Raw genomic sequence first — 18,855 nt, 5'->3', positions numbered from 1 at the left:
TTATTCAGTTGAGTCTAGAGAAACAAAGAATTTCTCTCCTATTCCACTAAATTTTTTCTTTAATCCGTTATGCATTGAACCCTAGCCAGGGATAGCAAGCCAAGCACTTCACTATTCCCATTTCAGGGTTGTAAAAACACACTCAGAAATCAGAGAGAGAGGAGATCACAGATCTTCCTTTTCTCTGTGGTCAGCAGAGTGTTTAAAAATTCTGCATGTAGTTTCAGTGTGTATTAATTGCTCTGTTAAGAAGAGATTTACGTATCAGCAAGTTAAGCCAAGATGCTCATGATTCATAGAATCATTTAGGTTGGAAAAGACCACAGGAGTCTATCCTGTTAATACCAGCCCTCATCCCTTTTCTAAGCTGCCCAGAGCGGAGTGATTGAGAAAGGTGCTGGTTTGGCAACATGGGAACCTTGTAAGTGACAGATATGAAAGCTGACAGTCCATTTGGACCGACTTGCTAGTCAGAGAACGACAGTCTTTTTTTTCCTTCCTTTCAGTAAAGCCTGACTCCCCCTAGCGACCGGTCAAAGCCTGGTGCAGAAGTTGTAATCCTCTGTGACACGATTTTGAGTTGGAATACGTTTCTTTTTAAAGTTTAGCTTATTGAATTCTTCTGTGATTTCCATGATTGATTTCCCTTTTGTTTCTGGAAGGAACAGGTGGATAATTATCCCTGAAGTGAAAAGTACCCCCATAAAGATGAGGAAGCAGAAGTGCTTGAGTCTTTCCTGCAGGGAAGAGCAAAGTGAGAAAAAGAGCAAGATGAGCATGGTTTTTGTATTTGGGTCCCAAACTACTTTGAATTTGATAAGGACTTCTTTGTATTTTGACCTCTGACAATATTTCAGTCTGACTAAGTATCTTGGGCAAATCAGGGCCCTTCAATTGCAAAAGCGGACTTGGGAGAGCAGGTGCCAAGGCCACTCTAGACTGACATGGCATTGTAATCTCCGGCTGCTCTTCCTGCTCCCATAGTTGACTAGAGCTTAGACCCCCTGGAGATTGTTCCAGGGAAAATCACTTACCACAATGAATGGGAAGGTTGTTCCGATCACAAAGACACCCATCCAGTTGAGAACTGCGCCGATCACAAATGCAGGTGGTCTGCATGAAAGTTTGAAAATTTCAGCCCTAATGGAAACCGTGGCACCAGCTGAAAGGGAAGAAGAACAAGAGTTATTACATGTTGATGTGCTTGGTTTGAACATTTGGAATGAGTGTTACTGTTACACAGCCAGAAAATAGATGCTACTGTCATGGACTGGCATTCAAAACACTTGAGTGTGTCACTTTTTTAGAAAGCAAAATATTTGTGGCATCTTATAAATATTGGTTTATGAAACTGGTAAAATATTCAAATAAATTTATTGAGGAGATTCAAGAATTAAGTAGTTAACACTTGAGAAAGTCTGACATCTCATGAAAGAAGCTCTGCAACAGTGGAATAACAATTATTGTTACTAATAAGAATTCCCAGCATGATACTGGTAGATCACCAATGAATGATCTCCCAGATTCACTTCCCAGGCATTTCAGTTATATTTTGAAGTCACAGAATTTCAACAGCTTGGGGTTAGGAAAATAATTCAACCCTGCCATATGGGAAGGCAAGTATTTAAAAAAATGAATAAGCTTCAAAAAAAAATCTTTTAAGAGGAACAGGTAGTATATGTTAGGAAAAGATTTACTCCAAAGCAGGTCTTTTTCACTGCTGTCTATGTTGGACAAAATGTAACATTATACAACACTGAATTTAAAAGAACTCTTGCTTTTCTTCTTCTCTATCAGTTTTATTAGTATTTTAAAAAAATCTTTTAGCCATCTGCTTTTACTCTATTTTTGCCGTATTTTTCCAGTGAGTACTTTTTGCTGTGTTCCTTTCCTCTTGTTAGCAAAACCCAGTCCTGCTGGCATTGAAGTTTATGGCCAATGATTGGACTCACAGTGTTTAAATGACTACAAGATTAGATTAAATTAATTTACTTATGCTAAATATTATGCAATATTATGCAGTATTTTCCTAGCCATATTAATAAGCTTACATGACTCGATTCCTTTATTACTTTTGGGTGAGCACTTACCTGGCCCAACTCCAAAGACAACTGTAAACAAGATAATTAGACAAAGGCTGCAGTATGGCATCCAGAAATAAAAGTCCTGGGGAAAAACAAAACCCATAAAAAACTTCTGGGTGAACCTGTTCATAACAGTAGGTGAGAAATACTGCTTGTTTTCCAACACTGTCACCTCAAGAAAAAATGTAGCATGTAGGAACTGGCAGAGAAATGTGTGTGCTTTTTCCTGTGGATGGAGCAGTGAGGTGTTTCTTGGATGAGCAGAGAAGCAGGTTTGCTAGCATAAGGCAGCTGTCAAGCTTCGAAGTCTTCAAGTAAAGGAAGTCTGAATGATACTTTTCCACCCTGTTCTCCTTTCTTATTGACCCCACAGTGCTTCCCCCAGCCCTTAGAAATATGGAGAGGCCAAATCATATCTTTCTTCATTTCTGTTAAGTGATAGGTTCAATAACTGGTACTGAAAAGGAACTTACCTGGATCTCAGTCAACAAAATATGAGACCCAATGCTTTGGGGAAAAGTTTTCTCTCTTCTGTTTGAGATCCTTTCATGAATGGAACAAAAATGGAAGTCTGCTGCCACCTTGCTTCAAGTCTAATTTTACAGCAGCATCTATAGAGTAGCTCTTGGATGAATACTGCTAACCCAAGAGACTTGCTTCTGAAGAAGCTACAGCAATGACACAGCGCTTACAGAGGTGAAATGGTCTCCAGTCTGTGAACACCTATGTGCATTCCCAGTATCTTCTGCAGCAAAGTTAAATTTTAAATTAACTGATGCAAGGAGTCTGGGGTTTTGTTGTTACTTGTTAAAAACTGCATGAATAGAAAGGGCCATTTCCCTAGGACTGTCTTTTGATCTATGCTGGCCAGTGTTTGGTGCTTGCAGTCTGATGAAATGAGATGAAATCGTGCTAGTCTCCCAGTGTTTTACATGCTCCTTGTTGAGCTCATGGGATCACATTGAAAGGAAGGTAGGAATACAAGAGAGTACTTGCTGAGAGAGGGTTTAATCCTGTGGATAGACAAGCTCGACCTTTAGGATATTCCCCTCCTAGAGGGTAAGCTGTTAACACAGAAGTTATTTTGGTACTTCTAAGCCTCACGTTCCTTTCTCAGTAGCATGGTCATGCCTGCTGAGCAGAGGTTAAAAATAGAATAGATGGAGAAATCTGCCATGAGAAGAATTTCCTTACCTGTAGGGAGAGAGTCACGGTGATACCAGCTAGCAGTGAACCCATGATCAAATAGCCTCCTCTCAGGAGCACTTTCCTGCCCAGTCTCTCAATGATGGAGCTCTGAAGGACAATACAACTTTTTTAGCAATGCCAGAAGAGCAAATTGTGACCCATTCCCATAGTGAAATGACTTACACAGACTACACTAGCTAAGAGTTCAGAGAGTCCAACGGAGAGGGTCATATAGGAAACCATTCTTTCATCAAAGCCAGCTGCCTGGAGGACTTCAAAAGTATAAAAATAAATCTGGAAAAAAACCCCCATAAAACAGTAAGAGAAGAAAGTAATTGATTTCAATTACCCATACCTGTGTGACGCTGCCCTAGATAGGAGCTGCTAACCAAGGAGCATACAGCTCAACATTGGAGCGAGCTAGAATTCTGCACTCTTTTTGGTAGTATTCACTTTACTGGCAGACAAAAACATTGTAAAATGTAATCAATTAATGAATTAGATAAAAGATAAAATGCTGTGTTAAAGGACCTCCAGCTGCTGCAATGTAATTAAGTTTGCAGAGTCCTGATTTAGGTGCTTTCAGAAACAGCTAGGTATATCATCTATTCTGGAGCCCATCCAAAAACATCATTGTAGAATATTCTCAAGAAAAAAGAGCATGGGTTATGGAGTTGTGAGAAAGTAAAACAAGCATCTTTTCAAGTATCTCTGCTACTGTTTGGAGATATGCTGAGATGATAAAGACTCCAGTTTAAGCTCTGTTAGCCTTAGCTGTGTATTTCTTTTACAGATGTTGCTACATTGTGATGTTAGAGGTAGATGAATCATGGAGGCAGTTGCAAAGCTGTGGCTTCAAAACAATCCCAGAAAAGTGCTGCTGTAAGGAAGAGGGGGAGAACTGCAGAAGCTGCCAGAACAGTGAGCGTGATTGTTGATTAGCTTTAAAGGCAGAATGAGCATACTGCTGTCCCAGCATCTTAGGATGCTAAGAGCTGGGGAGCAAATAGCTGCAGTTGCAGAAAGCAGTAACATAGAGCTCCACTGAGGATTTTGCCAGTATAAAGTGGGCTTATTTATGTTAGGCTCTGGAGCCTTCTAACAGCTTCCAAAAATGGCTGTTAAATAAGCCTAACTACTGAGGAAGTACCACAAGTACCAAGAGCTGGGCAGATGTCACATAAAGGGCCTGGCCAACCTTTGCAGGCTGCTGCTGCCCTGTAGGAGGGGTGGCAGACAGCAACTTGTGGCCTAAGAAGCCTGAGAAAAATGGGTGGAGCTCCTGGAAGCCGTGATGTCTCCTTCAAGGTTGTCAATAAGTGTTTTGAGACTTTAAAGGGGAAATACACTCAACTGCATTGATGCCACATAGCTGAACTGTGGCGGTCAGAATAACTATCATGTACAGCTGCCAACGGAAAGCTCGTTCTTTCATTAGCTCCAGGACACTCAAGATCTTGGTGTTTTTCATTGTTGCCTTCTCTTTCATGATGTCATCAGTCTCTGCTTGGTGATGGCCTTCACCCCAAAGCTGCCTTATGGCTGTGGAGGAGAAGGAGAGCGAGACCTGCCATGTTAATTTGTCTCTTTTGTTTGCTGTCTAAGGAGTTTGTTGAGTAGGTGGTGCCAGTGTCTGGCAGTACATCATGCATGGACTGTGGCTGTGGTGTGAGGCAGAGATGTCCTATAAAGTGTTACAGAACTCTGGTTACCTCCTGCACAAAGGGACCTGTTGTGGCAGAGGGGTGTAGTGGGGTGTACAATGACTCCCTCCCTGCCCACGGGTCCATTTTTCTCCCTTCCTTATTCTTTCAGGGTATGAGCAGTGTAAACAGCCAACAAGCAGAGCTAAGGGGTGTCCTGTGGAGCCCTGCAGTGTAAACAGCCGTTTATCATTTATCATCAAACTGACAGTGCAGGTGGTGTCAGCTGAATGTGAAAGGTTTTGTAATATAGAACTGTAGAGAGAAGTAGCTTCATGTTCTATATGGGGACTACAACAAAAATATACTTAGTAGGTATTCACAGAGTCATCTTGGAAATAAGCAGGGAGAAACTTTGTCCTGTTCTTTTTCTTTCCATCTGGGAAGAGAAAATATCACAAAACAATTGAAAGTCAAGTGAGGAACAGGAACCTGGAGCCCTCAGTTACCTTTTTTGAAGCCTTCCTGATCTCCTTTATGCATGAGCAGATATGGTGGGGACTCAGGGAAGAAGGGCAGAGTGACCAGCTGGACCACTGCTGGAAGTCCACAGGAGGCCATCAGCATGGGCCACAGGGACTGGCTGCCCAGCAGCTCCCTGGTGGGGATAAAATGTGTGTGTAGAATAAAAGTTCATTGCATTGGGTTTGAGGAGAGAAAGGAATGGGTAGAAAAGCAGAGGAAGAGGCAAAATGTAGAGGGGATCCAGAAATTAACTGCATGGGAAATCAATTATAGTTTACCTTTGTCCTGAAATTTGCCCTATGGCTTTTCCCAGTGACCAAAAGAAAGAGGAAGTAGAGTTTGCAAATCCACGTAGCTTCCTAGGGGAAATTTCTCCAATGTATTGATGATGTAGAGGAGCACAAAGACCTTCAGGAGAGAAGACAATTATGGCAGAGAAGAAAGAAGACATTCATAACCATTGGAAATAAAATTGCCTGTAAATAATACAAGCATTACAGAATAGAGCTGCCTCATGCACCAAATTGTTTCTTATACCTCAACCCACATGAGATTTTTCAGTACTGGATTTTCTAACCCTTTCTACAGAAGTATTTGGACCTCTTTGTATAGTGTAGTTCCTTGATCTTAAGAAATGTAGTTTTCCCTTTGGGGTGTAGGTGTAGCCTCATTATAGCATCTCTTTGAGCCTAAGCATATTTTAAAGGGCACAGAGTATGCAAGTGCTGAATAACTAAACACCCTGTGGTAATATGTAATATTCTTGTAGTTAACCCACATAATCTCAACCTTTTCTGACATAATGCTATAGAACTGTATGGTAGATCCACAGCAGATTAAAATATACAGTGCTATATAGAATGTTGATTTGTACACAACTTAGGGGGAGACACAAGTATTTATTTTCCATTGTCCAGCAATAATTTTGATGATTTCAGGCAGAGTTGATGTTTACAGATATATCCAAAGTACTTAATAACTCAGGCATGCTGAAAACTAGTGTGGGAACAAGAGCTTTTTCCTAATATGATGGTCACACTCCCTTTTATCTGTTTTAAAAGCAAATATTCTTCTCTTAACTGTATGTGATGGTCAAGCAATACATATATGCAATCTATTTAACAAAAATTAAGTCTTTGCATGAGGCATTGCACAGGTTCTAGACCATAGCAGGACCCCTGTGGATGAGTAGTTCTCAAAATCCAACTTCAATACAACTGTATGTCAGAGAAACAATGTACAAAATCTAGTTATTTGAAAAACAGACATTAATTTCTGATGAAATAAGTTAAAAATAGGCATCCCTGTCAATAACCAAACTGAATGGAAAAGCAACTTTTTGTGTAGGAGACAAATAGAAGACATACTGATACCAGCAAAGGATGGTTTTGCTGTGTGCGATCTACCTGCCAGGAGTGACTTTACTTGATTATGCCCAGCTCTTAGTACTAACCTGAAGGACTTAGCTGCTTTGAAGCAGGTTGAATACCCTTGTAGAACATTCCTGAAATATGTTCAGAGTCAAAAATAAATGGCTGTGGTCTTGAACAGCCTGATGCTCTGGAGCCTTATGAGAATATTAACTTTAAACCATATACCGTATAATTTCCAGTACTGTTAACCAAAATTAAGATAATATTATACATATTTTTCCATCAGGAAAAAACCTTGTTTCATACTGCATCAAAACATTCCTGGCATCTCTGAATATTTATACACTTGGCAAAGCTGAATTTCATTTGCTGTCAGCGAAATTAGTAGTAATTGTGATTTTTATTGCTAGGTATTATAGAATATCTTCTGACAAGGGATCACTGACTTAAACATTTTATTTTCTTAGTGGAGGGTTATTATTTACTTTGGATAATGATGTAAAATTTTGGGAGAGCTTGCTTACCTGTGGGAAAAAATCACTTACCTGCACTTATTCCACACATGAAGCGTCCAATTAGAATCATCTCAAAGGACTGGGCTATTTTACTGCAGCCCATGATAGATGCTGCCACTATCATGAGCAGATTGTTGCACAAGAGACATTTCTTTCTGTACGTGCAAGAAAGTAAAAACAATTTTCATAAATCAGAAGGGAAATGGCACTTCAGCTCCTGGCATGCAGGATGTCTTGAATGAAACTGCCTTGCTAGTTTTGAGAAATTATACATATGTGGTCCAGGACAAAATAAGCCTTCTACACTATTGGCACTGGATACTCTGGACTCACGGTGTGCCTTGGCACATCAGTAGACCTGGGAGTTTGGGAATGCTTCTGGGTTTTGTAGTAGAGAAAAGTCCTGAAGCTTTTCTGCACTTGAAAATCCATCATGGAACGCATTGAGGTAACACTTAGGAACATTGCAATGCTGCTATATTTTGAGTAGCACTTCCAAGAAACCCATTTTGTCTTCATCCAGGGGGTTGCCTTTTGTCCTTGCTGAGACAACCCAACCTGAGTAACTGTGTCTGGTGTGACAGGCTGGCAGCACAGTTGATTAGCCTTTGACACAGGACAAGGGCAAGAAGCAGCAAAATCTGTTGGCACCACTGCTAAGCTGGCTGCATTACAGCCATGACTAAGCATAAAAGTCTGTCTTACATTTAAAACTTCAACTGTCATTTCCTTAAGCTACGGTTCAGTTGACAAATTGTCTTTAAACATACATACTTGCCATACTTGACAGTCAGGTATCGACTTCCTGAAGAACCCAAGAGACCTCCTATACCAAAAATGGACACAGTTATGGACCATAGGAACAAGAGATTATCCTGGTGGATGGGGTAGCCATATCGCTCCAGCCAAGTTTCATTAATGAAAGCCTTAACATGCTGAAACAGAAAAAAAGAATTTTCATTAACAATAACTGTCACCCCAGTGCATATACTTTATTGTATTTAAAACATAATTTTGTTGCTAAGCTAAAGTCACTATTTCATATAAACTCTGAAAGTATGCATTAGCTACTAGACAGTGTAATAGAGTATGCTATCTTAATTTTGCCATTAAAAGTTCATTCTTTGTTTTATTGTCCTTGAAATTTGAGGAACTGAGGCAGAGACTTGTACTGAAATACAGTGTGAACAGCCCTGTAAAGAGCTGCAAATTTATTATGGGTTTTCTCTCCCATACATGGCAATAATTCCAGGTTATACAGTGCCTGTTTAGTGCAGTTCCTAAATACTTTCTCACTCAGAACTCAGTGCTCTAAAGCCTGAAAATAACACTTCTCGCATAAGGTGCTCTCTACAAAATAATAACGTCTTCCCTCTAGACCCCAGTTATCTTGAAAGGAAGTTTTATCTGTGATCAGTGGAGAGAAGCAGACGTTTTCCTAGAGGGTGGTTTACTTGAATTGTTCTGTTTGTCTGTGAAGATTATAAAAGTATCAAATGAAACCACTGAAGCAGGCACGTGCTGTAGGTTTATAGAGGACACAGGTGCCACCCCAGTCAGTGTGTGTCTTCTGAGGAACAAGTTGCGCATCTCTCTTTTCTTCTATTTTCAACACTTTGACATGTTCTGCTTTACATGATAGCATACCAATGGGAATGAATTTCGAGAGGAGCATAAGTGATTTAAACCCTCGCTGACTGCCAGATAGGAGCATCCTCAAGCAGCAGTGTAGACTCCGTGCCACCATTAACCAGTGTGTCATGTGTGTGTCTGTTTACCCGAGACATGTAGGTGATCGTAGAAATTTGAAAGCCAATTTGGAATGTTCCACCGATCCCCAGGACAGCGATCATTTGAAAGAACCCCTGGTACTGTACCTGCAGAGGTAGAACAAAATATTCTTAAGCTTGTAGCTTAACATCAGGCTGCTCTTGCAATGTGCCTTTTGTTCTCCAGAAATATCTCATTCATTCAAGGTTTTTGCGGGTAAAGAGTGTTCCCTCTGCTTGCCCTGGTGTGAAGTGTACATCCTGCTGTGATTTCCCTACACCCAACTTAAGGAAATGCAGCCTTTAGCTATGGCCACCATTATATTTCCCACCCCTCCTCAATCATTAGTCAGCAGAGTAGCAATCTGAAGGTCATTCTACACTCCAGGACTAATACAAGTAAGAGTGCTTTTGAGGAGGGAAGTCTTATTTTCTTCTCTGCTATCTGGACAGCAGCCAGGCTACCTGCAGCTCAGACCTGTGCCCACAGTTAGTGACTGGGCCATCTGTACCCAGACCTTTCCTATCTTATCTGAGGGAGCAGCTGCTGTGCTAGCTAGCTTTCAGCCATTGAGTATTGGGCAGTGATCCCTCTGCCCAGGATTTGTGGCTAGCTTTCAGCCATTGAGTATTGGGCAGTGATCCCTCTACCCAGGATTTGTGGCAAAGCCTCCTGAAATCACCCACAGCAGCAAAAAATTAAAAAAAGAAGCCTGAGATGGTGAAAAAATCCTATACTAGTGTTGTTTGTGGCATGTTTTTCTACTCAGGTTCCTGACAGTATGCTAGCCCTTGGAAATCCACAGGTTTTTACCTAGATGGAGAGAAGGGAACAGCAAGGAAAGGTTTTGGGACAGAAGTTCCTTTCTCCAATGGTTCTGCTCAAGCTGTGCGGTTGAAGGAAAGTGTCTTTTCTAGGTCTTTTACCATTATCAGTTCTGAACTCCTGCCCAACCTGTCTGTCTCAAGCAGCATGGTCATCTTAATTTTTTGGGAGCTTTGAGAACAGGCATCCTACTTTAATCATTTTTCTGGTTGATTACAGATCTGAAAATACACAACCAGCACTGTTTTTAGGTTTACTCTACAGAGCCTTTGCAGCAGGGCATAGTGAATATGCCATGAATGAATGAAAAACTGACAGCCTTTCAGGGGTACCCTGCCATATTCCTCTTCCCTGCACAAGACGTTGTGCTCAGCAGGAGCTGAGAGCTTTTTCTCAGAGAGGCTTTGTCCTATTGGAGGTGACTCACTGATGTGTGAGGCAGTGCCTCTGGGTTCAAGACTCAGCCATAGCCAGGATATAAATGCTGCAGGCTCCTGCAAACATCCCTGTCAAGATGCCACAGCTGCCAACATCCAGTCCTGTTCCCTGCCTTTCAAAACGTCTGCCCACCATCTTTGCAATAAATAATTAATGATACATTTAACAAAATTCTTTTTTCAGCAGGTAAGCACAGCAAATTATGTTTGGAGGTGAGCAAATATTTTCCAGTAAATGAAAACATTTAAGAAACATTAATTAATTAATTAATTAATTAAGAAAAAATATGACAAAGATGGATGGCAGATGTACTGCAAACATCTGTAATACCTCAAAATGGTAGGCAGAACTACTTCTAAGATGCTTTTAGTGAATAGGAGCCTTGCTGTTTTTACTGAGATACTGATTTTGTTTTCTTTGAAACACTAGTATTATGCAAAAATATCACAGGTGTAAATACCCCACCAAGTACTTACCAGGTCTGATAGGAAGCCGGTCATCTTTGGCTAGGGGTTGGTTGTCCAGTGTGTGATGTGTCTTTGTCATAGAATCATAGAATCATTTAGGCTTTAAGATCAAGTCCAACCATACTGCCAAATCCACCAGTAAACCATGTCCCTAAGTGCCACATCTACACGTCTTTTAAATACCTTCAGGGATCACAGGCTTCTGTGTCTCTGGCTCCTGCCTGCTGGTATGGCAGTGGGCATTTGGCTTCAAAGACCAGAGTTAAATTTTTACTTTTTCTTCTTCACTCACTTGTATTTACTTTGACTGGCCAAAGTTAACACTGATGGATTAAATATTTCAGGAAATAGTTGCAACTAGTCCAGTTTGCAGGGGGAAAGTTTCAAAGCAGAAGAAGTTGGCACCTGGGGCATAGTGAGGGCTTTGGAAAGGGAAAGGAGAACAATTCAGGCAAAAAGATCTAAACAGTTTTCCAGGAACAGTAAAGTACTTTACTTCTATGATACAGACCGATGAGTATATCTGCCATAATCTGCACAAAGCAAAAAGCAGCTGGTACAAGGTTTAGGTACTGCTATTTATTGTTAAGTAAAGTATATGGAGTTCTGTTTCAGATTCATTGGCATAGTAAATATTGCTTATTAGATGAAAACCAGACAAATTTGAAAGCTGTATTCTGCTGTTCTGGCTTTATGTACCAATTAGAATGTACTGAGGAAGGGTATTTCTTGTGGTGTTTATGGGGATGTTTGTCAGCCAGCTATGGTGAAAAGGCATGAGGTTTTTGGAATAGAGCATATGGTCCTGAAGGCTCTGCTTGAAACAGCTGGTAACCAAGACCCACTTACTCATGAGAGTAATCGAAGAAGGTAAATATTCCCTATTAAGTTAGGATGAGACAACTGGGATCTTAATCCCTCAGGTTTCAGCTTTGACACAGAACAACTCCAAAATTAGTGTTGCAGACATTGAAAAGTCACCTTTAGTTCCCAGAGGCTCCTCTCTTCTGAGGTTAAGTTCAAACTGTAGCTGTACATGGCTTCTGCTCGAGACAGCACTGGGAAGAAAGAGGTTTGCCTGGGGCTTTTGTGTGTGGTTGATGCCTTGTGATGTTCCTGCTTTCAAAGTCTTTTGCTTGCTTTTACTCATGCCAGGGGACTTTCCCCCATCCCCAAGGCTTGGGGTGGGGGCAGATGGGGTTGTACTGAAGTCCTCAGTAAATGCCCAGGCTCACCCCTGGGACTTGTACTTTCAGTTCATAAAACACAGAATGCAATTATTTACAGAGGGGTTTACTGCAAATACTGTGAGTCTAAAGAAATGAGAAAAAATACATGTTAATAATAAAACCTTGGTTACTTGTGCAATTCCAACTATTGCCTATATAACTGCATAGCAAATGCTGTTTATTCTGGCTTGCAGTAGCATTTAGAATGATTTGGCATTTTTCTAAGTATTTTCTCTTGAACACCAACAATTGTAACATTTTAATTGTACAAAAATGCAAGTTGATTAGCTATTGACTACTTACTGTTTCAAAATGTTAATCTTTCCTTTTTATTACATATTTTTTCTAAAATTGTACTGAAGTGTAGGGGGGTTATGTCATAAGGATTCCTACACTCCTTGAAAATAATTACTGAGGCACTCAAAGAGCAGCTAATTCCACCAGCTCACAGTGAAATTTCTCTTACATTTTTGGGGATTTCTGGCGATGCTGAGTTGCACATGACTGTGTGGCATGGTACTGTTTCACCTTACCAGCAATTTTAGGAGGATTTTATCCTAGAAGTTTAACTCTTGTTTTTTGTCAAGTCAATGGAATTGATGGTTTCTGTTAAAAATTTCACCTATGTTCTAGAAAAAGCTCTGCTACACAATGAAAGTTGTGTATGGTTTCATGTTTATGGAATTATTACAGAGTTAAGGAGATTTGTTCTATATAGGGCTGTAAGAAATGCTTGCCGTGAAATGGACAAGCACACGAAACCCACTTTAATGAGGTGTGTCGCATAAATCTGTCTAAAGAGCTGAAGGCTGGGCTTGGTTCTAAGCCAGATTGGTTTCCGCTATATTGCTCATTGTGGATGACTGAAGTGGTCTGCAGTTCAGTTTCACACTGAGAATTCCTCAGTGGTTTCTTCTAGGTTTGATTTGAGACTTTGGGTTTGTTATAATCCAAAACTCAAAATTAAATTCTGAATAGCAAAATCACAGAGACTGGAACTAAAGAAGGTATTTTGTCACAAAATATTTCCTAAGTGAAATGTGTAAGTTTAGCATAGCACATATTTTGTGTTATGATGACATTGATTATTGACTGCTCTTGGGTTTTTAAGGTGATACGAGAATGGCTTTCATTCATGAAGATTCCACTTGTGTCTCTGAAGGAATATTTATATCTTTTCCAATAATAGAGAAATAATTTGCCTTTGTTTTGTTTTCCAGTCTGCCAGCATCAAGGTCCTTTATGACCTTATTTAATACATGGTCCTTCTGCTGACCAGGTAGAAGCTAGTGTAGGTGCTATGGTTTCCTCAAGAGAAGTATTTCTTGTAAAGCTGTGAGGTGTCTTCCTGTTGTGGTTTAACCCTAGCCAGTAACAAAGTGCCACACAGCCACTCACTCACCCCTCACTCAGAGACATGGGGGGGAGAATCAGAAAGGAATGTAAAACTCAAGGGTTAAGATAGAGCAGTTTAATAATTGAAATAAAATAAAACCAGAAGAACAAATAACAGTTATAATGAAAAGGAAGGAGAAGGGGAGAGGAATGAAATCCAAAGGGAAGGGAAAAAAGAAAACAAGTGATGCACAATACAACTGCTCACCACCTGCTGACTGATGCCCAGACAGTCCCCCAGCATCAACTGGTAGGCCCTGGCCATCTCCCTCCCCCCCTGTTTATGTACCGAGCATGACATCCCATGGTATGGAATATCCCTTTGGCTAGTTCAGGCCAGCTGTCCTGGCTGTGTCCCTTCCCAATTTCTTGTGCCCCTCCAGCCTTCCTGCTGGCAAGGCCTGAGAAACTAAAAAGTCCTTAACTAAGTATAAACATTACCTAGCAACAACTAAAAACATCAGTGTGTTATCAACATTGTTCTCACACCAAATACAAAACACAGCACTACACCAGCTACTAAGAAGAAAATTAACTCTATCCCAGCTGAAATTAGGATACTTCCTAAAATGTATGCCAAATTCTTTGATGATTTCCATAACCAAGTTCCCCTTTGTCTCTGGAAGGAAGAGGTAGAGGAAGATGCCTGGGATGATGAGGATCCCAGTAAAGATAAGGAAGCAGAAATAGATGAGGTTTTCCTGGAAATAAACCAGAGAAAGATAATTTTTTTTCTTCTCCTTTTACAGCACTTTGAACATGATGACAATATTATGACAGTGATGGTGGTTTCACTTTGTAGCTGTTTACATCTAGTTTGTTTTGTCATTGTGACATGAGATGTGAGAGTCTTTAGGTGTGAAACAGCAATGGGAATAAAATAGTTAAAAATTTCTTCTTACATGAAGAGTGAGCGTAACTGGGAGGAGAGAGTGCCAAGGCCATGAAGGCATAGCCCTTCCCAGCAGTGTCTTCCTGCCAAACTGATCAATGTTAAAGGTCTAGGCAGGAAAAGCACAGCTAAAGCCTGAGTAACACACTGATACAGTGTACCTTACACACAGTAGAGTGGGAAGGAACACACAGAGACCAGATCCTAGTGATATACATAAAGGCCTTCTTCAAACCCAGCTGTGTGCAGCACCTCAAAAGTGCAGAAACAGATGTAGAAAACACAATGGAAGAAAAAACTTTCACTGGAAACAATGGATTGAATGTGTGATATCACCTCTAATGTCAGGACTGGTAAGCAAGTAAATGGGGTACATTTTCACCAGTGACCTATCCTTTCTGCTGATTGTTGAGAAAATACTTCTTTTCAAGCAAGAAACAGAAAGAGTCTTTTAAAAAGCTTTTGACAGAAACTGCTATCATTTTAGTTTCAGTCCTGGTCATCATCTGATGCAAGCCAGCTGTGGCCCAGAAAAACAATAGGACTATCATCATCATTTAGTGTTGAACCTACAGAAGTGAAAATAGAGGGACTAATGATGGGTGAATTTCCTGAGGAAGATGAAGGAATTCACATGAATCTTTTTCCTTTCTCCTTTCACTATTGCTACAGCTATTCTAGCTCTACTATGTCCAGGCAGGCCCCAGAAGAGATTTGAGTATGAGATAGGCAGACTGAGTAGTCAAAATAATTTGAGATGTTGCTTGCAGAAGTATGAAAAAGAGACAACTTGGCATGGGTTAAAACCACTCAAACATTAATATTGGCAGGTTAATCATATACTGTCTGGTTTATCAGTAACTGCAAAAGATGCAGCAATAGTAAGCATTTGGGAGAATAGGCCTCCTGAGGTTTGGCACGTTGGATTTATGCAGCCTGGAAGGATGAATGCTTGAGCTGGAAAGGTCTCTTAAAGCCATGAAGTAGTGAAGGTGCCCAGCAAGACCACCGGTGAAGGACTGACTTCCTTCAGGAGTCACTGGAGCTATATCAGAGTTAGCATGGCTGGACTTCATGAGGGGGACAGAGGAATATAAGGGTCATGCTTTTAAGCCTAACATGGTGCTGTGTGACTGGGATGAACAGTCCCTCTGCAACCTTCCAGCTGTGCTTCTGCTGAGACTGGTTCCTGCAAAAGGACCAGCAAAGCCAAAGTGACACTGACCAAGATTACAAGAGAAAATTCTCTCTTCTGTATGTGCAGAAAAGTTGGGATGCCTGAAAAGAAGATATGAAAAAGAGAAAGAGGACAGTAAAATCAGAGAGAAGGAACCGACAAATGAAAGTGGAAATTACCACAGTAGAATACATTATTGATCTGGTACAGTGCCAATAGTGAACACTGATTGTAATGTATTTTTCTGTATGTCTGTTTAGTTAGTTACTCCATGGCTTAACTGTTGAGCACAGTTCAGAAGTACCACCAGTCACAATTGCAGCATATTGTGAAATCTGTGCAAACTGGGAAAAGAACAGCATAGAAGAAGATAAATGTAATATTTGTGTTCTGTTTGGTCTCACGCTGTTCTTATTTTCAAACAGGTGACTCAGAATTAGAAATTCTCCTTTACAACATTCTTAGGGAAGCTGCAAGCTGTATAGAATCATTGCCACAGGTGGCAAAAACGAAGCATAAGATTTCATCCTGGATGCAAGCAGCACCTTGTTAGCCTTTTTGGAATCAGTGAGGTGTGGGGGTACAGGAGCTGTTGTCAGCAGGTTAACATACACAAGCCAGTCTGCCCCCAGTGTTATCACAGAATAAAAGTCCATAATCCAAACCTCTTCTTCTTAAATAAATATATAGCACTTTGCCAGCTCAGTGAAGGTCTTTCTTTTTCTTTTAGGTAGGCAGATAGTGAATGCCCGTTTTCCAAATAAAGAGTGGTCAATGGATGGGCAAAAACATTCAAAGCCAAATCAGCACCTGGTTGACGGTCAAGAGTAAATCTCATGACTGCTTGACTCCCACCCAAATACAACTTCTTTTATGGTGTCTGCAAGCTTAAACTGCAGATCTTTTTTATAGACGCCTAGAAATTGTTTTAGTGTGTGGAGAGGGGAAGATGCCCAACTGCATTAATGTCAGAGAATTGCAGAGTTATGATCACAATAATCAAAATGCACATCTGTCAGTGCAGAGTTTGGTCTTCCATCACTTCCAACACACTCAGGATTTTGATGTTTTCCATCACTGCCTTTTGCTTTTGCAGATTATCCACTTCTGCCTGGTGCTCTCCCTCAACCCACAGTTTCTTCATAGCTGTGCAGAGCAAAGAGGAAATCTTGATACAACTGTACTATTCATGCATCATAATATTTGTACATGCAGATTTATTTGTATTATTAATTAGCTATTCCCATAAGGTTTCAGACATCATGATATTAACAAGCATGGTATGAGAACACCAGTGACATATGTTTATATCCTGTGTTCACAGTCTTGCAAAAAATAAGATCCTATCTCACAGTGGTTAGAATATAAACCTTAATTAACACTATACAGTTGTTAAAACATCAATATAGTCTCTGATATTTCTCTTCTCTGTCTGATCACATGGCTCTTGAACATGAACAGAGAAACTATGGTCACAGTCGCTGGCAGCTGTTTGCACTGATAACATAGCATATTAATTAATTAAAGGGCTTTGTGTTTGTATGCCTGTGTGCTTTCATGTAGAATTACAAAGACATGCTGTATCTGGACAGATTTGTTAGAAAGAATTTGTAGTAAATCGTAGTCTGCTAGTTCAGTTAGGTGTTGTGGTATCCAAATTATCCCATTTAAAATCACCTAACATTATATATTTTGAAAATTTTGACTGCTCATGTTAATGCCTGTTAGAGTGGAGATATGGGTGTGTTTGTTACCTGGGCACACCCACTTAAAGGCAGCTGTAGTCTAGCTCTTATTTTTTTTCTTCTGCAGAGAAGGGCAGATGGAAAGAGCTGGGAATAGCAAGTCAATGGAATCAATTTGCAGTTTATTTTGGGAAGCATCCTTTGCATTTTGAACCCGCTACCAATGGCTCCTGAAATCTTGTATCTGTTTAAAGCTTTTCTTAACATGTCTGAGTAGGTGTTCACAGAGATTTGAAAGGCAATTGTGAGTGACTCACCAATTCCCAACACAAAGAGCGTTACAAACAACCACTGGTACTCACCTTGCAATAAATAGTACAAGGTCATCACAAAAGAAACCGGTGGTATCACAGTCCCTGCATGTGTAGGATATCATCTTGTTTGATGATGCTTAAATAATCTTAGCAGAACATGCAAAGCATCAATGCAAGAAAAGATCAGCCAGATAAAGGTTCTGGATTAATCAGCTTTGCTACTCTTGTTCACATTAATTAATTAACAATCCACAAAATCTTTATTTTCCAATGCACAATTTCATATCACTATCAGGCTACTAGCTAGGAAAGCTTAATAGTATCACAGTTGTACATGAGAAGGTGTGGGAGCAGGTGAAAATGGTATGGAAATGCCTCACAGTCTAAGTACTGGAGGACTTTTCAACTTTTTTAAAAGAAGTTTCTCTACCCAGCTGGAACTTCCTTCAAAGTTTCCATGGTGGTTTAGTGAAGAAAGTTAATTCTGTGTCTTTTGATTTTTTATTTTGAATGTTAGCTCTAATTTTACCAGTAACAAAATTAGAAGGATTATCCACTGCCCACCCTCTTACTTTGCAAATACAACATATGTATTGTATTTTCTTTAGGAATGGTAATTGCAATAGACAACCTCTCAATTCTCCTGAAAGCTTAATGTTAACAGCTGATACTGCCAGCTGTAGTACTCACCAGTTCTGAAAGGAGCTTGGCCATCTTATATTGAAAGGGTGGCTGATCCCAGGCAGACAGAATTCTGTTAGACTGAGGAAGTGTTTTCTCTCATGTCTTTTCTGCACCTTCTGTTTAAGTAACCATCTCTGAGATTGAGGTTAATATTTACTTAGTATGATTTCTGTGGATTGATGTTTTTTGCAGCAATTAGACAGTGCTTGGAATGGATGGATGAAGTATTTCAGTGACTCAACACGAGAGGTTCCTCTGAATGGGAACATTTTGTAGCCTGACTGCTCCCTATTTTGATACAGGGAGTGAAACCAGATCGAATATAAAATCTAACCCAGGTTTCAGTTGCAGGAACACACATGCTTTAACATCAAAACTTCTTTGTCTATTCCTTTAGAAGTAGCAAGCACATTAATTTTTTTAAATAGAAAACTCCCTACAACTCAACAGTGATTCAGTGCTCCAGCACAATGATAATTAATAGGAATGGTTAAACTGCAGAAGGATAGGCCTTATGGTCCTACTGAACAGGAGACACGGTATACCTTTTGTAACTATGAAAGAAAATGGAAAAATAATTGACCTACCTACAAAGGTAGAAGAGTTTGGGGAGGTAGGTGATTAAATGCTGCAGTGGTCAGCAGGATTAAC

General features: G+C 40.2%; 1 protein-coding gene across 1 annotated transcript; it reads right to left on the bottom strand.

The window, feature by feature from the left end:
* Positions 1–533: 533 nt before the first annotated feature.
* On the bottom strand, positions 534–9,228 carry LOC308065468 (solute carrier family 2, facilitated glucose transporter member 11-like; the record flags this gene model as incomplete). Its single annotated transcript, XM_080391477.1, has 11 exons — positions 9,107–9,228; positions 8,103–8,263; positions 7,359–7,483; positions 5,719–5,848; positions 5,425–5,573; positions 4,627–4,814; positions 3,456–3,566; positions 3,279–3,380; positions 2,091–2,166; positions 1,035–1,162; positions 534–737 (listed from the first exon to the last, which is right to left on the bottom strand). The coding sequence occupies exons 1-11, from the start codon at positions 9,179–9,181 to the stop codon at positions 534–536; spliced, it is 1,449 nt and encodes a 482-aa protein (XP_080247603.1). The 5' UTR covers positions 9,182–9,228.
* Positions 9,229–18,855: the final 9,627 nt, after the last annotated feature.

This window comes from Falco punctatus (assembly GCF_963210335.1).
Source record: "Falco punctatus genome assembly, chromosome: 1".
Lineage (NCBI taxonomy): Eukaryota > Metazoa > Chordata > Aves > Falconiformes > Falconidae > Falco > Falco punctatus.
Note: the sequence above shows the minus strand (reverse complement) of the source record. Positions and strands in the feature narration are given on the sequence as shown.